The sequence below is a fragment of the Drosophila miranda genome, chromosome 4, assembly GCF_003369915.1.
Source record: "Drosophila miranda strain MSH22 chromosome 4, D.miranda_PacBio2.1, whole genome shotgun sequence".
NCBI classification, from domain to species: Eukaryota; Metazoa; Arthropoda; class Insecta; order Diptera; family Drosophilidae; genus Drosophila; species Drosophila miranda.
The window spans coordinates 11,412,749-11,436,225 of record NC_046677.1 but is presented as its reverse complement, the minus strand read 5'-3'; the positions used below and the strand labels follow the sequence as shown (position 1 = coordinate 11,436,225).

The following is a 23,477-nucleotide window of genomic DNA, read 5'->3' as shown; positions in this document are numbered from 1 at the left end:
GCCAATAAAATGTTGTCTCTCATTGAGATAAATATTTCATGTTTTAATGCTCGTACTACATTTAGACTTAAATTTGAAAAGTGTCGCGAAATAGTGGCATCAGTTCTGGATGATGGTTCTTCCGGTGTGAGGGTAGTGCTTCGGAAATTCCATAGTTTTCGGCAGCAAATTGTTCTTAGATTTGTCTTTGAAAATGCTTCTAAGTTTTGACGATCTTCTGCTTCAAACCTTATACCTTCTTGCGTACTAGATGGTCGTAGAATACCACATATCCTAATTTGGGAGAGTATACCATCGATCTTTTGGCATTTCTCGAATACAAATTAACCTGGCCACCGACTGTGATAATTTTGTGATCGCCCTTGTGCATAAACAACAGACCAAAATGATGATCGTGCATCACCAAATAGTTATCGCTGTGCGTATACTTGACCATATTGTAGCGTGCATTCGAATAGCTCAAATGATGGGCCATGGGCCTCACACGACAACGGCCCTCAAAGACGCACTGCCAGTCAATTTTCTTTGTATCGCTGCCGCCCATGCGCCAACTGCTGTCCAGATCTATGTAACCAGAGATCTCATAACCATCACTGGATATATATGAAGTAAACACTATGGTCTGTGAAGAGCCATCATCATTTATCCTAGAAAATATGTCTAAGTAGCACAGCGCACTTACCGATAAATACTTATTCAAATTGGGTACTTCGCGTCGCTTAAACTCTAGCAGCACTGGATCATTGTTCGAGGGTGACATAAAATCGCCCAACAGCCCCATCGTGGTAGTCTTTGGTCTGATGGCCTGTTCGGCAATAAGCACACGTCTATCGAACTCATCGTTGTCGTAGGGGACCTTGGTGGTGCGGTATCCCAGCTGTACAATAGATTTAATGATCTTTTGGTTGCTCAGAAAGCGTTCATCGTCTGCAGTGGCAAAGGAGTTGATGTAATCATTGTATGTATCGAAATCTAAGACACTTAAGTCCACTTGATGACTGCCCATTTCGTGGTGTAAGAAGTGTTCAGTGTTTTTAGGTGGATTTTGGTGTAATTATTTAGTTTATTTTTGTGTGTTTAACTGTTGTAGTGTTTCTGTTTGTTGTAGTGTTTTTTGTAATATTGTGTATTTTTGATGGAAAAATCCGAGACTTTACGCCTAATATAGTTTTTCCGGGACAGTAGAAAGCGAACCTCAACCAATCCAAACCATTTGCATGAGGTAACTCTAAGCTGAGGTACCTCTGTGGCTATGCGTCATGCGGCAGCGCCCCTCATTCTTTATTTCTTCCAATGAAAATTGTAAAAGGAAAGGGTTTTCCCTTACATTTGATCAAAATATATTTCATATTTGAATTAAATATTAATTTTACTGGTGTTTAATTGCACTATGTCTGTATTTGGCTGTGTTTCCTTTTACTACGCCACAAATCTCTGAGTGTATGGCTATAAGTGTGGCGAGTTTTGCGGCAGCGCCCCTCGGTCTGCACTTTTTCCTGGGATCCTGCGGGTAACCTTCATCTTGGCTTAATATTATAATATATCTCTTGACATTTCCTTTTGATATGAACATATCAGATATCTGGGCGGCATGGGAATAGTCGTATCCCCTCTGTTTTTCTTTTTACATTACATATAAATACTAGTACTTCATAAAATATTATCCCCTATATCGTTATTTCTACACTAGTTTTCATCAAGAAATATCTTTATTAAAATCAGCAAAATCCAGAGCAAAACCATGTCTTACGACAGTTCAACGTCCACACCTGATGGATGGGGTGGACCCCGGCCGAGTTTTACATTGTCTGTCGGTAGTCGCTCCCTTGGAGCGCCCATGCCTAGCCTGGCCTCAGTTTTTGGTAATGACTCACACTGGTATAATATGGTTACTTTAAGCGGATCTCGTTCTGGCAGTAGTTCAAGGGGAACAGTTGGAAAATCCATCCCTAGTTGGATATCTGGCCTGCGTTCGAAACGGCCAAGTATAACTCGCTTGATCCGGAAAAATTACGTAAATGCTGTAGATTTCAGATCAGTAGGGAGCAAGCTTGACATCAGCACACTCTCTCACATTTCTCTGCCCATGGAAAAGCCAAGCGAAACGTTGGCCAAAAAAGATAGGCTACTGGCGGAAACTGTAGCCAAATACGATTATGAAGACTATCTAAATAAGTTTGTCAAGTTGGAGGACAGAAGGTACTTGACAAGTGAACGGGTCATGCAGATGTTAGTGCCGTTTAGAGTCATTCCCGGGAAGATTTTGTTGAGCGAATCCAAGTTTCAGATGGAACAAGCAAAAGGTCCTCTGGGGGCTCACTATATTCTCACGCAGCATACTATTGCCAATGATCCACTGGCCATAGCACTGGCCGAGCGCGAGAAACTCAATGTCGTTAAAGAGATTTCGGTAAGAGTATTCGGATTATTTATAATATATATTACCAAATTATATTCCCAAATTCCCACCTAGAGCATTATATTCATAAGCACTCGTGACTCCAAGGGCTTTAGCATATCCGGCTATATTGACTATGAACAGAGTTTGCGGCACTGCAAGTTGGGCTATTCTTCGGCACACGATTGGGTCAATATTTTTGCCGGTAATCAGCGTCTCGAGCCGAACGAAAACGACCTGAGTTTCATCACATGGAAGACGGGCAAAGTCTTTTACAATAATTCGGATAACTACAAGATTATTCCGGACGCCATGAAGGGTTTGTGTTTCCAGCACAAGGGCGATGGTTGTGTGATTCTTATTGAAAAGCGCATGACTGAGGATAATCCACAGTGCAGTTTTGTGGAATCAGCAAAAAATGGTTCGATCATTATCTATGATCATAAAATAAGGCGAAAAAATTGATGTGACATTAAACGAAATGCAATGAGTTTTATTTTTATGATCTGTTTATTCAAATTACTCTCGACAGCTCTTTGGAGATCATATCAAACCTCTTGGTAGATCAAAAAGGCTGCCATAAACCAAAACAATATCAAGAACATCATAATATTTGGCACACACAATCGCGAAGAAGAGCCTCTGACAAAACAAAATAATCGAGAAGCAATAGATCAGAGCACAACCAGACCAGACCAGACTGGCTGATGCCGCCTACGTCACCGACAAGCGTCATAAAGAATCTCAGGAGAGCATAAAAGAAACCATAGGTATATCTAGTAAAGTTCAGAGAGAACTGGAGAGAGTGTTCCCCATTCACGACCAACATTCAAAGGGGACCGTCAGTAGGCGTTTAAAGCGCTCCAAGACTGGATGCTGCCGTCGCGTTGAAATAAATTCACAAAAATATATTTTAGAAATTCTACTTTACGTAATTTTGTGTATGTCTTAGTTTGTGTGTGTATGTTTGTGTGTGCCGTCTATATGTAGTTGAGTATTGAAAAAACGAAATGGCCGCTGCATTTAGAAAATTCAATTAGTTTCGAGTGTTTTTGTTTTTGGAAGCCAAAAAAGTAAAATGCATTTCTGTCCAGTCTACATTTATGCATTTGTATTATTCGAAACGATTTTGGCCCTAAGTGGCGATGGTCGTAATGAAATCACAGTGGGTAGGTCTTCAGTCATTCATTCGAATGATTTATTCAATCATTTCCGTTCTGTTCAGGTGCCATTTTCTATGAAAATGAAAAGGAAATCGAACTCAGTTTCGATCAGGCATTTCGTGAGGTCAATAATTTGAAATTCGCGGAACTGCGTTTTGTCACCATCAAGCGATATATGCCATCGAATGATAGTTTCCTGCTACAACAGATTAGTAAGTATCGATCTTGAAGAGAACATGGCCATCGTAAACTTATGAGAAATTCATCTTCCGTGTAGCTTGTGAACTGATTTCCAATGGCGTTGCGGCTATTTTCGGACCAAGTTCAAAGGCAGCTAGTGGTACGTTCACGTTTCTCTCTAAGGCTGAAGACATATGTTCTATTCTGGTTGTTCTCTTTTCTTTTTTGTTTTTGTAGATATTGTGGCGCAAATTGCAAACACGACCGGCATTCCACATATAGAATACGATCTGAAACTGGAGGCTACGCGTCAGGAGCATTTAAATCATCAGATGTCTGTGAATGTGGCACCCACCTTGTCCGTTCTATCGCGTGCCTACTTTGAGATCATCAAAACGAACTATGAATGGCGCACCTTTACACTCATCTACGAAACGCCAGAGGGTGAGTTATACCATCATTTAGATACCCTTTAATCTCTAATTCTGTATTTCTTATAGGTCTAGCACGCCTACAAGATCTTATGAACATTCATGCTCTTAACAGCGACTACGTAAAGCTCAGAAATCTGGCAGACTATGCAGGGGATTATCGAGTCTTATGGAAAGAGGCAGACGAGACCTTCCATGAACATCGCATCATATTGGATTGTGAGCCGGGAACATTGAAGGAATTACTCAAGATCTCTGTGGACTTTAAGCTACAGGGACCTTTTAGGGTAGGCTATCCATTGGAAAAATATCAGTATCTATTATTAAAAATTATAATATTTCTAGAACTGGTTCCTCACCCATCTGAATACGCATAGTTCTGGTTTAAAGGATATTTATAATGAAGATTTCAAGGCAAATATCACATCAGTGCGTTTGAAAATCGTGGATCCCAATCCCTTTGAGAGGAAAAAGACGCGTATTAGCAGAGTGGATGTAAGTTTGTATTAGAGATTTTTTGGGATTCAGTAGTAGCTTCGTTTGGTAAATTAGTAAAAACGCTCTCTCAAAACGGACTGAAATTAGCGGGTTAATTTATAATAAGGCATGAGTAAAGCTGTGATTTTATGAATACTGTGGATTCATGCAGAACTTCACTTTCTATCTAAAGACAATAAGAGAACCTCTCTCACATTTTCTATCCTTAGCAAATACTGGGAAACCAAACGATGCTACCCATACTCATCTACGATGCTGTTGTGCTGTTTGCCAATTCGGCCAGGAATATTATAGCTGCCATGCAGCCCTATCATCCACCAAATAGACACTGTGGCAGTCCAAATCCTTGGATGCTGGGACCCTTTATAGTCAATGAAATGAAAACAATATCGGAGGATGATGTGGAGCCGCATTTCAAGACGGAAAACATGAAACTAGATGAAAACGGACAGCGTACACAGTTCAATCTGGAGATCTACAAACCCACTGTGAACGAGCCTTTGATGGTCTGGACACCGGATAATGGGATAAAGAGGCGTCACATTAGTCTGGATCTAGGAGACTCGGGTTCTACACAGGATTTCTCGGTCCAAAGGAAGGTCTACACTGTTGTCACGCACTATGAAGAGCCATATTTTATGATGAAGTATGAAGCCAAAGCAGTCTGTGGATGTTTTTTCAAGTGTCTTCTACTTCTTTCTTTTAGGGAAGATCATGAGAACTTCAGAGGTCGCGAAAAATACGAAGGCTATGCTGTGGATCTCATCAGTAAATTGTCAGAGCTTTTGGAATTTGATTATGAGTTTATGATTGTCAATGGCAATGGCAAATACAATTCAGAGACCAAGCAATGGGATGGCATTATAAGAAAACTAATAGATCACGTGGGTAACAAAAAGAAAACTATATAAATTTGTTCTTAATTTGAGTTCCAACCCCAGCATGCCCAAATAGGAGTCTGCGACCTGACCATCACCCAACTTCGACGCTCTGTGGTAGACTTTACGGTTCCCTTTATGCAGTTGGGGATCAGTATACTGCACTACAAGAGTCCTCCGGAGCCAAAGAACCAATTTGCCTTCCTAGAACCCTTTGCTGTGGAGGTCTGGATCTACATGATCTTTGCACAGCTGGTGATGACGTTGGCTTTTGTGTTGATAGCCAGGTGAGAGTCCTTATAGATCGGCATGTATGCCTTACAATTCAAAGTTCTTTTTGTAGACTTTCCTATCGCGAATGGTTGCCCCCAAATCCGGCCATCCAAGACCCCGATGAATTGGAAAATATATGGAATGTAAACAACTCCACGTGGCTTATGGTGGGATCTATCATGCAACAGGGTTGCGATATACTCCCCAGGTTGTACATGGTATTCTAAAGAAAAAAGATCATAAGATGATCACTATTTTGTTTTATTTTCAGAGGCCCTCACATGCGAATTCTCACGGGAATGTGGTGGTTCTTTGCTTTGATGATGCTCAGTACCTACACGGCTAATTTGGCTGCCTTTTTGACCAGTAATAAATGGCAGAGTACCATCAAAGATTTACAGGGTCTCATTGAACAGGATGAAGTGAAGTACGGCAGCATGCGTGGTGGCAGTACTTCGCTGTTCTTTTCGGAATCGAATGAGACCGACTATCAGAGGGCCTGGAATCAAATGAAGGACTTTAATCCATCGGCATTCACCACCACCAACAAGGAGGGTGTCGCACGTGTACGAAAGGAAAAGGGCTCCTATGCTTTTTTGATGGAGACCACCAGCCTTACCTATAATATTGAAAGGAACTGCGATTTGACACAGATTGGCGAACAGATTGGAGAGAAACATTATGGTTTGGCAGTGCCATTGGGTAAGAATTTATCTAGCATAAACTATAGAGAAGTTTATTTGTAGATTCCCTTATTTCGATTTAGGAGCTGACTATCGCACTAACCTAAGTGTTTCCATACTTCAATTGAGCGAGAAGGGTGAGCTTTACAAAATGAAGAACAAGTGGTGGAAGAACCATAACGTCACCTGCGACACCTTCCATGAGGTGGACGGCGATGAGCTATCGATTATCGAGCTGGGCGGTGTATTCCTTGTACTAGCTGGAGGCGTGCTCACTGGCGTGATTTTGGGCATATTTGAGTTCCTCTGGAATGTCCAGCATGTGGCTGTTGAGGAACGTGTCACACCCTGGCAGGCACTGAAAGCGGAACTCATCTTTGCCCTCAAATTTTGGGTGCCCAAGAAACCCCTAAGAATATCCGGTAGCAGCGACAAATCCTCCTCTCGAAGATCATCTGGCTCGAAGAAGAGTCGCAGCAAGACGGGCAGTTAGGTAAACAAAAACATAAACTGTGTAATAACATTTAAAGTTGAATTAAAACTATTTCTTGAACGTGAAACTGAAGAGAAGTCCACAAGGAAATTGGGCAATCTATGGTTTTGGTCGCTTTTATATATACATATATATTTTGTGCTATATTTATAGAGACTTTTTGTGGACTACTTACTTAGAGGGTGCTTTAGGGGTATATAAGACTAGATCGGAGACTTGTATGTGGATCTCAAAGATGGTTTTAGAAAGCTTGAGAGCTTTTTAAAAGTATCTGAAACTCAGGAAATGTTTCAGTCTTAGGGTGTAAAATATTCGACTCTCTTACTGCTTTTTTGTGGTACCCTACTTAGCCGGCTATGGGGGCGTCCGGTTAGCCTAATTTTAGAGAACATTTAGTTTTCATTTATTGGTCCATTTCCAGCTACAGATGATGCCCAGGGTCTGCCTGGTCGATACAGAGCGTTTCTCTCTCTCTTTTTTTTGTGATGCGTGTTATCCATAAAACAAATGGCTCCTTCCACCCACGATTGTTGTTGCTCTCCTAGATAGAGAGAGAGAGAGAGAGAGGGATCGTAGACAGCTCCATAAAATTTCATTTTTTGTGCTTCTTTCTCAGTGCCTTGCGAGCAGTGCCCCGGCACGGATCCGGACCAGTTTTCGTTTTTTTTGTCAATCTATACTTATTTTTTACGCCCGATTGGCAAAAATTTCGAGCATTTTCCTAGAGTATTTCGTGAAGTGAATTGGAACACTGGGATATCGAGTCTTAAATATATATCATATCGATATAATGCTTAACTTTAGGTGACACATCGTGATGTCTGTCAAACAGTTCCTAGTGCTAGTGGCTCTATTTTGTTCCAGCAACGCCAATGATGAGGCTTTGGTGGTGAAAATTGGTTGGTAGACGTGAACATATGAGTCTTGTATATAGTAAATATGTAATATAATGTTCATTTAGGTGCCATTTTCTTCGATACGGAAATGAAGCTCGCTGAAGCATTTGATGTGGCCGTGGAAGAAGTGAATGCCGTAAATCCTAACCTACGATTGGAACCCATCAAACATTATATGACAATTGATGACAGCATTGTCTTACAGGATCTTTGTAAGTAGTTTCCAATCTTCGTTAAGGATTGTATAGATATGTTTAAACATTTTTTAGCTTGCGAATTGATTGGAAATGGTGTCGCTGCTATTTTTGGACCAAGTTCAAAGACGAACAGCGGTAAGTTCTTGTGTTTTTTTTCCTTTTTCCGGCCCATAGTTAAATTATTTTTAAACAAAAATCATATGCTCTAGCGTCATAAAATAATGTCTAGCCATATATACATATATGTATAAATCCATAAAGATTAGAGAGCAAGAAAGAGGGAGAGAGGGAGAATCTTCTAAAGGCTCGTCCCATTATGCCGCCAACCTCGTTAATGATTCTTCAGAATATCCAAACACACTCTCACATAAAAATCGGGCCACGCAGCATCCAAAAGATCCAAATAATTTTGCAGTAAATAAACGACTTTTTGAACCGATGCCAAGAATACATTTCCCCCTCTCGATTGTCGTTTGGTTTGTGTTGTGCTCTTCGTGTTTTGCTCAGCACTTTCATTGTATGTTTTGTTAGTTCCCCAGATCATTCTAAACAAAAATATACACTCTCTCTCTCTCTCTCTCTCTCTCTCTCTCTCTATATATATATATATATATGTATATGTATATCTCTTGTTATCGTCCTCTCTTTTGCAGATATTGTTGAGGTTTTGTGTAATATGACGGGTATACCACATCTACAGTTCGATTGGCATCCCCAGCAGTCGTTTAGGGAGAGACTCAACCATCAGATGACTGTCAATGTGGCACCAATGGAACTGATGCTATCGAATGCCTTTTCGGATATTTTGGGCAGCAAGCCCTTCGATTGGAAGTCCTTTACCATTGCCTATGAGAAGAGTACTCGTGAGTATTGTCACTCTATTATATAAAAAAGTTGTTGGTCCCATATTTTACTTTAAGCAAGTGAGCCGGGGGTTGGTGTACAAGCGAAGCGAGTGCGCAGGGGACTTATGTTAAGTTTATGTTCTTATTGTTAACTATGTATATTATTAGGTTGTCTTTTCAGTATTAAAACCTTACTAAATTCTTTAAACGTCTCATCTAAAAACTCTTACACTCTACTGAAATTTTGTTCTCTACTATAACATTAAATATCCGCAATAGCATTCCCAGCATCTTAGATATCTATGGAATCTATCATCAATAGTCTGTTAGCTTTTCCCAATCAATACCTACCCCCTTCCTCCCTTAGACCTCAATCGCCTGCAGCATATCTTTGCCTGGAAACAGCTTCATAAAACGGGTATCAAAATGCAGGAATTCCAGCGTGGGGACGACTATCGCATACTCTGGAAAAGAATCAATAATGCCCGAGAAAAGTTTGTGCTATTGGATTGTCCCTCCGATATTCTGGTGGATGTAGTAAATGCCTCTATAGACTTTAATATGACAGGCCCTTTTAATGTGAGTATCCTTGATATACAACAATAAATGATTGATTTTTGATGATTTCTTCTTTCGCAGAATCTATTCCTAACCAATCTGGATACCCATGTTAGTGGCATAGATCGTTTCTATTCCAGAGAGTTTACAGTGACAGTGGCAGCTGTAAGACTAAGAACATATATTCCACCGCCAGTTCATGATGAAATTGACGTATTCGACAATGAAGTGGATACTAGGGTAGGTCCTCAGTATAAAACTGACTTTAATGGGTTCGTAAATTAATATTTTGTATAAAGTTTGATTCTCTAGGAACGCAGCTTGTCTATGATGCTGTGGTTCTATTCTACAATGCTCTGCTGGATATGAGTCAACGATCAGGTTTCTATATGCCACAGTTTAGCTGCGGCCATGGCTTTTGGCAACCAGGACCACATGTAGTACAGAAAATGAAGGAGGTAGATGAGAGCTCATAAAAATCCAATCAATTGCTAATCTTAAATGATATTTCAGCTCACACCGAAGCAAATAAAGCCTCCCTTCAAGACCCAACGTCTGAAGATCAATGCGAATGGCCAGCGTGAGGATTTCAATTTGGAAGTGTACAATCCTCTCATCGATCGCGTGACCCACATTTGGAATAAAGATTTTCAGCTTGTGGATATTGAGAAAATAAAGGAGAACTCCACTCAGGCGGTGAAGCAGAGACGTCTGGAGAACAAAGAGGATTTCTCGCAGAAACCCGTGCGGTTTACAGTGGCCACTCGTGTGGGTAAGCCGTACTTTAGCTGGCGGTAAGTAAACCCTATATTTTAGCTATGTCTTCTATATATCTCTACACCTTTTTTTAGAGACGAACCCGAAGGCGTTCACTATGAAGGCAATGAACGCTTTGAGGGCTATGCCGTGGATTTAATATATAAATTGGCAGAGGAATGCAAATTTGATTTCGATTTCGAACCTGTTAGGGATAATAAATATGGTAGCTATGATGCGGCTACCGATGAATGGGATGGCATCATACGACAGCTGATTGACAATGTAAGATACAGCATCTTTACTTAAAAGATACACAGCACAATTTCCTCTACTCTCATTCTAGAATGCTCAAATAGGTATCTGTGACTTGACCATTACCCAGGCACGTCGCTCAGTTGTGGATTTCACTGTACCCTTCATGCAATTGGGCATTAGCATTCTGTCGTACAAGGAGCCGCCGCCCAAGGCGGATATTTATGGCTTCCTCAATCCGTATGGTGTGGAGGTTTGGCTTTATGTAATGATTGCCATGATGATCACATCGATGGCCATGATTTTGGCCGGACGCATGGATCATGGATCATGGGAACCTCCAACGGAGAATGCCAATCATGAGCTGGTGCGTCACAATATCTGGAATATGCATAATACCATGTGGCTGGTGTTGGGTTCTATACTAACGCAAGGCTGTGATCTGTTGCCAAGGTAAGTAAATCGGAATACATTTATTTATTTTTTATATTTTATTTATTTTTTTCCAGGGGCCTTCCTATGCGCCTGCTGACCGCCTTCTGGTGGATCTTTGCCCTGCTCATATCTCAGACATATATCGCGAAACTGGCTGCCTTTATAACCTCTTCCAAGTTGTCGGGGAATATAGCCTCCCTGCATGACCTTATTGACCAAAATAAGGTACAGTTCGGGACCATACGCGGTGGAGCCACATCCGTTTACTTTTCCGAATCGAATGACACGGAGAATCGCATGGCCTGGAACAAGATGTTGTCTTTTAAGCCAGATGCCTTCACTAAAAACAACGAAGAAGGTGTGGATCGGGTAAAACTAAGCCGTGGAGCCTATGCCTTTCTGATGGAGACCACCAATCTGCAGTACTATGTGCAGAGGAATTGTGAGCTAACACAAATTGGAGAGAGTTTTGGCGAGAAGCATTACGGCATAGCAGTGCCATTGAGTGAGTGTTGAATGTACCTATCTGCATTTCTCCATGAGAATTCTATATTTTTTTTCTATTGCCTCTATAGATGCCAATTTTCGATCGAATCTCAGTGTGGGTATACTCAAGCTTAGCGAACAGGGTGTTCTCTACAATTTGAGGAACAAATGGTTCAATAGCAATGAAAGTACTTGTGTCGAGGACTCGACCATCGATGATGGACAATTCGATATGGATTCTGTGGGTGGACTCTTCGTAGTGCTCATTGTGGGCCTATTTATTGCATTTCTCATTGGCATAGCAGAGTTTCTATGGCATGTCCATCGCATCGCTGTGAAAGAGAGGGTTTGTTCTTTTATAAATATGTCCTTTGAATATGATGATTAATAGTTCTATATTTATAGATACCCACCAAGTTGGCTTTGAAAGCAGAGATTAACTTTCTCTTACGCTTCTGGCTGACTAGGAAGCCTTTGCACACCTATCGCCAGAGTCGAGACTCGACCTCCACGGGCTACTCCTCCCTGCAACAGTTATCGAGTGCCTCTAACGAAAAAAAGAGGAAAAAGACAAAGAAAAGAGCGGAGTAGTAAATGGATGGAAAGGCTTGCAAACATTCAGTGAAATATGTATATAGAATAGAGATAGGATACTATAGAGCTAAGCTTTGAAGGGAAACCATGATATAATTTAAAAGAAAAAAGAACTGGCTTTCTGTTTGTGGCAGAGTGGATAAAGTAGTAGATGTGGGAGGAGTTATTATTACAAGCTAAGGTCGTTCGGGAGCCCTGTGGATTGTGAGATCGGTTCCGTCTACAAGCTGTAAACGAGAGTCGTAACTGTTATCCTGGGTGCTAACATCGCTGTTGCTCTGTTTCAGCTGCTGCCCTAAACACCTTGTACACTGGGATTCCTGCTACTTCGAATCTCCGGCGTACTTTCCAACCAATTCCTTTCCAAACAAGCGTTTTATTGAAACAATGGCAGGGACATTCAGGGCAGACAACAGCAGCTTTTTAATCCGCACTCATTAACATTCCCGACAGCCAATTGCCACCCACAAATTTGGGCATCTTAAGGGCCCATAGACCCGTCAACTACCGGGACATAATTAACCCTTATTTGTACATTTTATTGCCTGCACCATAAAAGAGCCATTTAAATTACAAAGCGCAATACAAAAACCTTTGGCCATTCAGCCATTTGGCAGGCCGGGCCCGGATCGGCGTCGAGTCGAGTGCTGGCATTCAGGGTCCAGGACCCCATAAAGGCCGCGAAATTGTCTGAGGTGGAATGCTGATTGTTGAGTGGCATTTAACTTTAAGGAAATTTTCGACGGTCGATGTCTGGCTGCTGTTGCCTTAAAGCAGCTTACAATTTACAGTTTGGCCACCGCCGCACAGTGGGCCAAGCCGCTTAACTGCCATAATCCAAGTATCTGGCCAGAACGCAACAGCAGCAGCATCAGCAGATCCACACTTGACCCTTTCACAGCTACTCCTCTTTCTCCTCTCTTCTTTCCCATCCCAAACCATTCATTGCCCTTTTCTGTTTTCTCGTTTTTTTTATGTTGCGGGACCCATCAATGTTGAATGGGAGTGCGTGTCTGATGCGGGCAATGGTCATCATCGAAGTGGTTTCGGCAGGAAGAATTTGCTTGTTAGGTCATAAAAATTCAATAGCTAAGGGGGGAAACTAGTGGCCAGCCCTTGATAAAGCTTCGCAAAAATCTGCTCTGACTCTCTGAGTGTAATTGGAACTGGTGGTGACTTGTTTAAGGGGCAACTGGTTTTGGAAGCCACTACCCCAAAGCTTGACCAGTTTTTGCAACCCTTTTTGATGGATGCACTTCTATAATTCCCAATAGGTTAAAGCTCCCTTCATGTACATATAGATTGTGAATTTTTCCAACTCTTTACCAGCCTTGTGCAGTGGCAATACCGCAAGCAATGAAGCTACAACTGAGCTGCGATTATTGCTAGTTGAAAACTTTAGCCAATAACTCGCCCTCTGTTCGGTTCCGCAAGGTTCTGATACAGTGAGGCAATTTTTTTAAGGTCCCAAAAGGGCCGAATTATGAATACATTTCAAGACGTATAAGCTTTAGAGCTAATGGATGGTATTCCATTAGAAACCATTAGGGCAACAGCTCTGCTAGTACTCCAGGTTAACAGCTTGTTATGGCTCTCTGTCAAAGAGCCTGTGGCGCTGCCGGGTACAGATTACTGTTATTGCTCTCACGATCCACACGGATCTTATTAAGCATCAACACCCAATGTGAACAGCCCTAAAAATATACATACAGTAAATAGCTTTATCTGCCGCTTTACAAAAGTATAGGATTCATATTATTATGTACAATTATGCTACTACTAATATCCGTAAAATGTCCGACATAAATCGCATTCGCATTCTTTCAATCATTCCAACCCAACACCCTCAGAATCCAGCATATTCATTAGGTGGGGATCAACGCACGAGTGGCTAACAAATCATTTCATATAAACATTCCTCTCATCTCTGTCAAAAGTGACATAGTCCCACAAGCTTATTAACCCTTGTCAGGGAAATGCCTTCGGGCCAAAAAAAATTCCACTAAACGGATGTTGGCTATCAAACAACAACAAAAACTACAACACCCCATAACCCCCCACACACAGGCAGAGAAAAAAAGCCATAAAAAACAGACGCAGTCGATTGCCTCATCGACGGAGCGGAAACAATTGACTCGATTACACGGCAAACAAAAACAACTTGCCAACATAAACATGACAGACCAATAAAAGCAACAACAGGACTCCACTAGGACACAAAAGGATACAACAGAAAAAGGGCAGCCAACCCCGGAAAAAAAGAGGAAATACTCGTTCTATCAAATAAACGGTAGGTTCGAGAGCCGAAGTCCGTGATACCCTAAGATAACCAGTTGTCTTATAGGAGCCCAAGTTTGATTGATGCCAGAAGGTTTTTTTTTATAAGAGCTGGTTTATAATTTCTATAAAAGATATCCTATATCTGTATCCTGTATTATTCTGTGTATCTATATCCTGAGTCTTCCAATCTTGGCGGCTTTGAATGCGGTTTGAAATTGATGTTATTAAGGACATACATAGGTATGATTGTAAAAGTTATTAGGGGTAAGCTCTTTGCGCACTCACTTCCCTCGTTTGCCAAGCCCCGACTCACTGACCCATTCTCTCCGTCCTGAGATTGGGACCCACGCAATTGCGACATGCTCACACGCACATTGGATCTTTTTAGATTCGTCCCATGTTCATTCTGCATTACTATTTGGCATGTTCCTTGCTTTTTTAGATCGACGGCCCACATATTAGATAGAACCTCAAATATCATTGCAAACCTCTAATCAAAATCAAAGCACCCTCTTCTAGGGTATGACCAGAGGATATAACAATGTTGCAAGTGTAAAGAGTGCGTGTGAAGGGATGTCCGATGGCATTGGGTTTTGTGTTTCGTGTTTTGGGGCTTGGGGTTTCGGATTGACCTCAGCTAGAGAGAGAGAGAGAGAGAGCTCACTTCTTTGGTTGATTTTTTTATCTGACATCTTTTATCTTTTATCTTTTTGAGCATGTTTTGATTTGAATAAATGTGTGTGTTGACTCCACTGCACTGCCTTTATTTTGATTTCGTTGTCGAATTGTTTGCTGCTGCTGCGAGTGAGTGCCTTAAACCGCATTGTAGAATTTTCGTTATTGTTAGATATGCCACACAATTTGAAAAACGTTTTGGCAAAAAAAAACCGCAAATTGTTTTATTATCTGTGTGGCAGCATTCTTTTTTTGATTGTATATAAAATTTTAATTGTTATTTATTGGGGGGCGATGGATGGGTGTGGAATCCAGTTGTTATTGGGTTAATTGGTTGCTCAGCTGGTGACTAAAAAGGGGGTGCAAATATTTGTATATGCAGTGAAGTGCATTCACTAAATTAAATTTCAATTATTCGATCAATTAAACAGGGAATACTCTTTTGTTAGTGAAAAATTGATTCATTTTGTTCATGATTTTACATGTTGAGTTAATTCAGTTAATTAAATTAATTTTTAGATTTTAATTGGTAATTATGGAAAGTAATATAACAGGCAGGATGGAAAGATAAAACATATAAATAACGAATACGCCTCGTACCAATCATCCACTTTTAGAGAAAGTGTAGGAGTAGGCACAAATTTTCGATGGATTTTATAATCAGCATTCCGCCAATGGTGTATGGTGCACACCCACACAAATCTCCGCCGGAAAGTGCAGTTCTAGGCATCCACAATGCATTTTAAACAACAAGTTGTCGAGAGGACCGGCCTCAACACTGCCCGATAATTGTTGCTCTGGGGCAGCAGAAGAGAGCCAATATGTTGGCTTGTATTTTCGTGAGGAGCACGGGCGACTCGCATGTGGCATGGGTGTGTGCCTGGGAGCTGGTGAAATTTCGGGAAATTCAACCAGCTAACCAGCAGAAAGCAAGCTGGCAAATAAAAACAGAGCCAAAACACAGCACGACGTAGGAGGTGGAGCCCGCCCCGGGGCCTACAGGACGGCGGAAGCTGAGGCTGGCTCCTGGTCGTGAGGCTCAGGCTCAGGCAGAGGTACAAATTCAATATGGCGTAACAGAGGAAGTGCCACAGACGCACAGTGCATGTGCATTTGTGTAGGAGGAGGAGGAGGGGAGTCGATGTGCATGTGCATGTGTGTGTGCTCTCTCATTGAACCAACAGCTTGTGGCGTCAATTTGTGGACATTATTGTTTCATGACTGCCAACTGGTTGGGCGGGTGCAACGTGCAACGTGCCACACATGAAACGAAAAGCGAGGCCTAAGCAAAGCTACCCGGAAAACTCGCCACAATCACAGGATACCAGTTTTCCATGGGATCTGTTGCGGGGGCGGGAATCCATCTATTGTTATTTGATGCAGCTGCAACTGCAACAACAGTAGCTGTGTGCCACTGTGCCACACAACTGTGATCTCATTTTTCGATTATTTACGCGTAGATTTGTGTGTTAAATTTGTGCCAAAAATTAATTGCGAAGCGCGGTTTTCTGGTTCTCTTTTTGGAATGCCAGCCAGAAGAATGTCCATTCGACGGCAGATTCGAGGACGCCGAGATAATTATGCCCCAATTAGTGTTTGGTTGTTCGAATGGGAAATCAATTACGGAGATATTCAAGATGAAAATTGTTAAATTGGTATAGAATTTTGTGGACCCTAACATAGGTGGATTGCCGAAATAGCTCGAAAATATATGAATATGTTTTAGGATTGCCTATTCTTCCTTTTCTGCCAAACATATAATCAATATTATTCTACCTTCTATAAGAGTATACAAATGTTAACAAAATGTGTGTACAATATTTCCGCTTAATCATATTTCAAAGAACTATACATAAATTGTACTAATTATCCAAACATATATGTTGCATTTTATTGTTTCTGGACTCTATGTTTAAAATTGCTAAAATAAATGGAAAATAGTTGCTTTTCCTTTTTGGAATTGAATAAATGCAATGAATTTTCAGCAGCTAGAAAAATGATGGCATATGCCCAATGTTCTATCAGAGAGTTGATAGACTTTGTGTCCGCTGAATGTATTTTTCCCAAGTGGACCCTATTTCCTGAGCACGGCATAAATCAACTGCCAGTGTGAGCCTTTCTTAGCTCCCAAAAATCCTAAAAACTTCTCTTCAAACACTAAAGCCCCAACCAATATCCGTCTGCAAATGAGTGTAGAGGAGCAACCAGTTGAAATGCCCAACTGCTGGACATTTACAAACGTATTAATTGATTTTCATTCTCTCGATGTTGGGCAGAAGAATCCCCCAGTCTGTCCTAGCCCCTCTCCTCCTCTGTAGCTGACCCCTGTCCTGCCCTCTGTTGGCCTGTAAAGTTGATTTGATTTTGAAGTCAATGTCAAATGCGTGTCTTGACTGACGTTCTCGAATTTGTGAAAGTTTCGATTGGGGGAATGGAAAGTACGAAGTAGCATCCAGGGGCAACCACAACCCTAGACCGTAAATGACATTCGAGAAACTTGAAAATCGTCTGACGCAGATATTTTTCTTTCCTTTTAATGAAAATTTCATTTTTGTCTCTAGACCTAGATCTTTTCTTTTTCCATTGCAACTTTTAACTTGTCGGGTGGTTTTCTGTTTTTCTGGCTGGCTTTTCATTTGCAGTTGCTGTAGAAAATTGCATTCAAGCTGCCTTTAAACATTTTCTTTATTGATTCTTTAATTGCTGAAGAGCATTCTGAAATATTTTGTATGATATTTATGTGGTTTTGTAGATGAAAACTCTAATTTTACTTGCTAAAATATTAGTTTATTAAATTGTAAACTGCATTTAAGAAAGTCTAAAAACTCTATAAGTTTTTGGAGAATATTCTGACATATTACATAATTAAATTTCCAATTAATAGACCAATAAAAAATAACATAAAGTCTAATTACGTTTTGCATAATAAATAAAATAGCCAACAGCCCAAACCTTTTTTTTGCTTTTTAAAAAAAAGTGAGTCCAGTATTTTCAGCTGTTTTATTTGTATATTTAATTGATTTAAATATAAATAAACTTAGCTAATCTATAAAATAAATTTCGTAAAGTCTCGGGCAACATATCAACTGTTTGTCTCTTGCAGAACTAAAATGCATCGTAGTAATCGTTTTTTGTCTCACATTTGGTTGAAAGGGAAATTATTGTAGGGGAAATTCTCCCTGGTGGAGCAAGTGTGGTGAGTTTTTCTTTGGCTAAGGTTGCCAGGCAGCGGCTTTTCCATGTAAGTCAATAGACAATTTATAAAGACATTAATACTGATTTTGTTTTGGAATATGAAATGGGGAGAAGAATGTTTGTATAGTTATTTAGGTACAAAATGTATGGCAAAGATTAAGTTGAAATGACTTTGAGTTTGTTTATTCTTAGACAAGGTAATGAATCTTTTTTGATATAAGATATCAACAAGTGTAGCACAGAGAGAATAAAGGAAGTAATAGTTATATAAAAAGTACTGTTTTGGCTTAAAAATAAGCAATTCTTTTATACCCAATTACTTTAGTCGAGTACACCTATTCAACATGTCGTACACGTAACTTCCACCTGTAATAAAATGCCAAAAATTGCATTTCTCTTAAAGATACACTCCATAATAATTTCTAGCTTAATAAAACGATTTCTGAATAATAGCTTAAAGCGGAATAAAACAATTTTCAAGTTTAGCTTCAATGTCAAGACAACATGCTGTATAAGTAATTTTCTCGGATAATAAAACGGGGGAAAATGGCAAATGGAAAGCGTGATTCAGCCAGCTGTAATAATTCCCAACATACAACAAGAAATTCATGTAAGAAAAAAAGCAGAAAGAAAAAACGAAGAAAAAGCCAAGAACAGACACTCGCAGGAAAAATTCGATTCCGACAGTCGAAGACACGAAGAAACGAACAAGCCGTATGCGCCCAATGCGAAGACATTGAAAATTGGAAAATATACGCCTACCAGGGCATGCGATAGGCTGTTCCCGTTAAATAATAAATAAATACGCGACGCACCCACACCAACACCGACACCCGACAGCCACCCACCCATCCTGTTGTAATGCGCAGTGGAGTCTCCAATAAGTATGCTATGGAAAACAAATGCTTGACATGACTTATGAGGAAGTCAGACAGCCATTGAAGGAGCACCAGTGAGATGGAGGACTCGTCGCCGAGATGAGGCCTAAGTATTGTCTGTGGTAAGGGTGGCTGGCTATATAGAGGTGCCTACCCTATGTATCTCCTATATATGTTGTGATATTTTTCATTCTTTTTCTTTTATTGTTTCCCGGCGACTGCGCATATTTTCCTTCTATTCATATACTTTTCCTTTCTTTTCTTTTTTTTTTTGATTTTGCTTTTTCGCACTTTGCTCTCATTTCCATTTTTGTTTTTCTGCTTGTTGTTGTACCTTCAGTGAGAATGGGTCGTTATCTTTCAATTGGTTGGCGATTGTTTGGAGTTGGGAGTGAAAAAAACTCACCTCAGCGAAGCAGGAAGTATGTAGTCTTAAAAGGTATTGGTGGTTCTCGAAACGTTTGGCTGCTTTGATGGAAATTTTGTGGAATTAATGGCATGATTTTTACATAACTGAATGTTTAAAAATACCCTGGCAACGACTTTGATCATAACATAGTGGCCGATAGCTTGTAAGCTTTACTTCTTCTAAAGCCTACACAAAGGAATCAATGAACATGCTTTGAAATAACAACAACACAAAAAAAAAATACATAAATGCTCAGAGAATCGAATTTGATTTAAATATTTATACAAATAGATGTGACCCCCGAGAATGAAAATAGTAGAAAATAAATACGTGTTTTCACTTACATTTTAATATTTAAATGAAAATATTTGATCTAAATATATTTCCCGTTTAAAATATATATATTTAATATTTAAATTAAATATTTCCTACAAATTTGATATATCATAGTACATTTATTTCAAAGTGTTTTATATTTAGATTAAATGTAGACTGTACTAAAAACTCTTTATTTATTAGACTATACTTCTATTCAAATTAAAGTGAAATATATTTAATTTCATAGTGATTGTATTTCATAATAAAATATGTAAGTTCAATATGGGTGTGGAATTTTTCTCTCAGTGTCCCCGTTTTGAGATACAGTACACCTGGGGGAAAACTTTGACAAGCCTTAGCCACCGGATTGATATTTTTTCGCACCAGTAACACATTATTTCGCTAAAGAAATGCTCCCTTTTTTAAACAAAATCAATTTTTCCATTACACGATCCTGCTTGAAATAACGTAAGCCCTTTTTGTAATATAGTTGCATTCCGCGCCCCCTCGTCACGCATTTTGCGTTGCAGCTTGCCATTATGCTACCGGTCTGTGATTAACGTGGCTGTAATACCCACTAAGTGCATGCTTTTGACTTTGCTTCCATACGTTTCAAAGTCATTAGGTGGGAATGCAACCCCTTTCATACAATATATACTTATGCATATACCCGTGTACATAGATACGAGTACGAGTACTATTAGTACCTATGCGGGTATGTGTGTATGCAGGGACGAAGCGTGGTCATTATGCGGCTGGTTATTTTCCACATTTCATGGCTCAAGTGCTTATTTGAGCACACCATCGGGGGTCGGTAGTCCTAGAGCCCTATAGGGCCGGACGCCTTCGAGTTTCGAGTTTGTTTTCCGTTCGTTTTTTTAGCCTTTTCCAAGAAGCACTTAAAAATCGACACGGTATGCTGTTATTTGTTATTTGCCGTTTGCAAAAATTGCTTACTTGGAGTTGGTCTTCGTCTCCCAACCCCAAACACCCCACCCCCCACCATCTAGCATCTGCACTTTTCAATCAGCCTAATGACAGAGGCAGTACGAATTTGCTTTTTAATTAAAGGAAAATACCATTCAACATTGTCGAAGAGCAGACACTCGAAAAAGTCCAACTATTCGCAAACTTGAACAAACAGAAAACAGAGATGAATACACTCGTACAGACAGCGATAAAGAGATACAAAGAGGGAGGGAATAGAGGGATAGAGTCATAATAACAATAATGAACAAGTTTGCCACTTCATTTTGAATGGTCCGGCAACGTTGTGATAGCTACTTAGTGCCAATATTAAAATCCAGAGCCACAATATCCAATGCCAAATTGCAATCCAAAAAGATAAACAGCAACAGTAGACAACTGCAGTAGCGGCAGAGGATCGAAGAGGAGTACCAGGGGGGCAGCCGGTCCTGTAAGAAGCTATGCAGTGGAAAACCCAAGTTAATCAGCATTTATGGAAGATTTTACAAAAACTTTTGATACTCTACATGGATACACGTCAAAGGTAAAGGGTACTATCAAAAGTTTGACGAGTTTGTGAATAAGTGGACGTGGGAAAGTATTTAGATGATATTGGAAATGACTTTCCTTAAGGCATAAGGCATAGGCTGCAATGGTCTTACAATAAATAAACCTGTAAGTATCATGAGCTATTACTGTTACTATTTTATATCCTAAAAAAAAGGAAGCGACCAAAAAAACTATATACTTCCCTTGTGCTCGGACAGTGTTAATGTATTTCTTTTCTATATTTCTATAAATCTTGCAAGTTCAGCTTATGGCGTTAGCCAGATTTAGGTGTATCTTAAAACCTTCTTGTCATTTTTCGAAATATTTACCTTTTTCCATTCTGAAAGGGCATTCAAGTATCCTTCTTTAAAATAACAATTTCCCATGGACTACCGTTTTCTGGTATTTTTTTTTGAAAGTAAATAATTTCATATTTTTATGCTGAAGCATTTATTTGCTTAGCTTACTGGCTGTTTTGGCTGTTTGGTTGCTTTGGTTGTAATCTGCCAAATGTACTGGTACTCCCACAGAGAGATGCCTCCTCCGCCACTCGAGCTAATGACACTTTATGTGGCCAGGAGTACTTCAGTCCTTCGGCCAGGACAGCCAGTGCCAGACCACTGGCTGTCCTGCTGCTCCAGTTTGGTGTCTGGATAATGTGCTTTATGCCCCTTGTGTCTGTGGCAAGCTCTCCCTCAGGGCCGAAAGGCGTAAGCCCCAAGAGGCGCTTAGGTCTGTGGATGACCCTTGAATGCGGTTTCTATTTTTTTGTTTTTTTCCTGCAAATTCTGTAAACATATATATTGATGTATCTGTAGTGTCTGTGGTCAAGTGCTGATTATATTGAGTGTTGCAAATGTTGAAATTGTTGCCTCTCTTTTTAACCTATTGTTAAACTCCATTTGTGCGCCTATCGTTTTGCATCTACGCGGTAAGTGGCTCGTGCCTTGAAGCGTGGGTTGGGCGTGTCCGGTGTTTTTGCAATTTTAAACACTTCCGCCGCACAATTCAAGAAGAAAATAAATTAAAAAATTTAACTCCAACTCCCACAGAGCCAGACCCCAAGACCATTTGTTGTCCGCACATAAAACTTTACCATTCGGTTGTCTGACTGTCTGTCTGCCTTTCTGTGTGTCTGTCTGGGCAATAAACAGGAAAAAATTTACGCGCTGCTAACATGCAACTTGTGGCTTGTAACTTGAGTCAAGGTTTTGCTTTGGGAGCATGCATACGAACATATACAATAAAACCTGCAGCTGGCACTTTCTGCCCCATCTTTTTGTTCCGCCCAAGAAGCAATTTCATATTATTGTTCCACTCGAGCAACTTTGTAATTGAAATCAAAGTGTGTAAGCGGAGCCCCAAATCAAATCACATGAACACCACTTCCAGCAAAAAACCCTTCCTTCCTGCCATCCATCCATACATTGATCCCCCATTGAACTAAGAGGACAATGGCGGCATGCATACTCGTGTGTGAAAGAGTTGGCCATTCCTTTTGATTAAAGTTGGCCAACAATTAAACAGTAAATGTAACTGCGACTGTAACTGTAACTGGAAACTTTTTGTGAGAATTGCTGAAAAGTGTTTGCCATTTGACATGGTTTCTGGGCTATCCTTTCACTTGATTGGGTTTCAGTTTTGTGGGGGGAGGTTAAACAATGACTAAGGGGGCATGTGTTCAACTTTGTTCTATTGACTCACAATTGTTCTATTGTTCAGATACTTTAATTGTTGAGCCAAATGTAGCTGATGTGGAATTACTAAAGGATTTTCAACACAGAGATCAATGCTTATTTGTTCATAAATGTTTATTAATTTAAGAAATAATTGCCTTAATAAATATGGGTCTATTCTGATCTTTAACGCCAAGGGAAACCCTTTTGGGGTAGCTCTCTCCCATTTAAGATTCAATCAAATTTTCATCGAAAATTAATTAAAGCCCAAATTTGATTTTAATTCCTAATTGAACCTTGAAATCGATGTGCAAAAAATGTGCTTGACAAAATGCTCCTCATGCTGCCTGTCGCATTGAGGGCATTAATTAATTTAATATTCATTAGAAAATTTATAATTTATTTGAAAATAATTTGAGCAACACAGCATGCAAAATGGAAGGGAAATCATCTTAATAGTAAATCTCGAATCAATTTGCCCCAAAATGCTGTTACATGCACGCATACACCTC

General features: G+C 40.1%; 4 protein-coding genes and 1 non-coding gene across 7 annotated transcripts; 4 read left to right on the top strand and 1 right to left on the bottom strand.

Moving 5' to 3' along the window:
* Positions 1-24: 24 nt before the first annotated feature.
* On the bottom strand, positions 25-1,130 carry LOC108163090 (cilia- and flagella-associated protein 299). Its single transcript, XM_017298176.2, has 2 exons — positions 683-1,130; positions 25-622 (listed from the first exon to the last, which is right to left on the bottom strand). The coding sequence occupies exons 1-2, from the start codon at positions 1,004-1,006 to the stop codon at positions 230-232; spliced, it is 717 nt and encodes a 238-aa protein (XP_017153665.1). The 5' UTR covers positions 1,007-1,130; the 3' UTR covers positions 25-229.
* A 474-nt stretch (positions 1,131-1,604) lies between these two features.
* On the top strand, positions 1,605-2,894 carry LOC108163089 (cilia- and flagella-associated protein 299). Of its 3 annotated transcripts, none has more exons than XM_033392919.1 (3): positions 1,605-1,862; positions 1,921-2,410; positions 2,474-2,894. In XM_033392919.1, the coding sequence occupies exons 2-3, from the start codon at positions 2,087-2,089 to the stop codon at positions 2,861-2,863; spliced, it is 714 nt and encodes a 237-aa protein (XP_033248810.1). In that variant the 5' UTR covers positions 1,605-1,862; positions 1,921-2,086; the 3' UTR covers positions 2,864-2,894. The 3 variants fall into 3 exon arrangements, with proteins under 3 accessions (XP_033248810.1, XP_017153663.1, XP_017153662.1); XM_017298174.2 differs by having other exon boundaries at positions 1,918-2,410; XM_017298173.2 differs by having other exon boundaries at positions 1,605-2,410.
* Positions 2,895-2,915: 21 nt separating this feature from the next.
* LOC108163086 (glutamate receptor ionotropic, kainate 2) lies at positions 2,916-7,064 on the top strand. Its single transcript, XM_017298167.2, has 12 exons — positions 2,916-3,567; positions 3,624-3,773; positions 3,839-3,901; positions 3,979-4,185; positions 4,242-4,459; positions 4,518-4,667; positions 4,880-5,316; positions 5,377-5,554; positions 5,612-5,835; positions 5,892-6,029; positions 6,093-6,523; positions 6,588-7,064. The coding sequence occupies exons 1-12, from the start codon at positions 3,477-3,479 to the stop codon at positions 6,995-6,997; spliced, it is 2,697 nt and encodes an 898-aa protein (XP_017153656.1). The 5' UTR covers positions 2,916-3,476; the 3' UTR covers positions 6,998-7,064.
* A 750-nt stretch (positions 7,065-7,814) lies between these two features.
* LOC108164244 (glutamate receptor ionotropic, kainate 2) lies at positions 7,815-13,500 on the top strand. Its single transcript, XM_017299879.2, has 13 exons — positions 7,815-7,896; positions 7,959-8,105; positions 8,163-8,225; positions 8,744-8,953; positions 9,303-9,514; positions 9,575-9,733; positions 9,793-9,951; positions 10,007-10,287; positions 10,345-10,534; positions 10,596-10,957; positions 11,014-11,444; positions 11,515-11,771; positions 11,831-13,500. Exons 1-13 carry the CDS (start codon positions 7,815-7,817, stop codon positions 12,014-12,016), a joined length of 2,739 nt encoding a protein of 912 aa, XP_017155368.1. The 3' UTR covers positions 12,017-13,500.
* Positions 13,347-13,496, top strand: LOC117189194. Its single transcript, XR_004473250.1, has one exon. It is a non-coding gene; the product is annotated as a U4 spliceosomal RNA (small nuclear RNA).
* Positions 13,501-23,477: the final 9,977 nt, after the last annotated feature.

Excerpts from the sequence above, each read along its gene's own strand:
- LOC108163090 (XM_017298176.2), bottom strand. The coding sequence starts at position 1,006 with ATGGGCAGTCATCAAGTGGACTTAAGTGTCTTAGATTTCGATACATAC. Across the intron at positions 623-682 it reads ATTTGAATAAGTATTTATCG|ACCATAGTGTTTACTTCATA; the intron begins GTAAGTGCGCTG and ends GGCTCTTCACAG.
- LOC108164244 (XM_017299879.2), top strand. The coding sequence starts at position 7,815 with ATGTCTGTCAAACAGTTCCTAGTGCTAGTGGCTCTATTTTGTTCCAGC. Across the intron at positions 8,106-8,162 it reads CATTGTCTTACAGGATCTTT|CTTGCGAATTGATTGGAAAT; the intron begins GTAAGTAGTTTC and ends AACATTTTTTAG. Across the intron at positions 9,734-9,792 it reads ACAATGAAGTGGATACTAGG|TTTGATTCTCTAGGAACGCA; the intron begins GTAGGTCCTCAG and ends TTTTGTATAAAG.
- LOC108163086 (XM_017298167.2), top strand. The coding sequence starts at position 3,477 with ATGCATTTCTGTCCAGTCTACATTTATGCATTTGTATTATTCGAAACG. Across the intron at positions 4,668-4,879 it reads CGCGTATTAGCAGAGTGGAT|CAAATACTGGGAAACCAAAC; the intron begins GTAAGTTTGTAT and ends TTCTATCCTTAG. Across the intron at positions 6,524-6,587 it reads TGGTTTGGCAGTGCCATTGG|GAGCTGACTATCGCACTAAC; the intron begins GTAAGAATTTAT and ends ATTTCGATTTAG.
- LOC108163089 (XM_017298173.2), top strand. The coding sequence starts at position 1,742 with ATGTCTTACGACAGTTCAACGTCCACACCTGATGGATGGGGTGGACCC. Across the intron at positions 2,411-2,473 it reads ATGTCGTTAAAGAGATTTCG|AGCATTATATTCATAAGCAC; the intron begins GTAAGAGTATTC and ends ATTCCCACCTAG.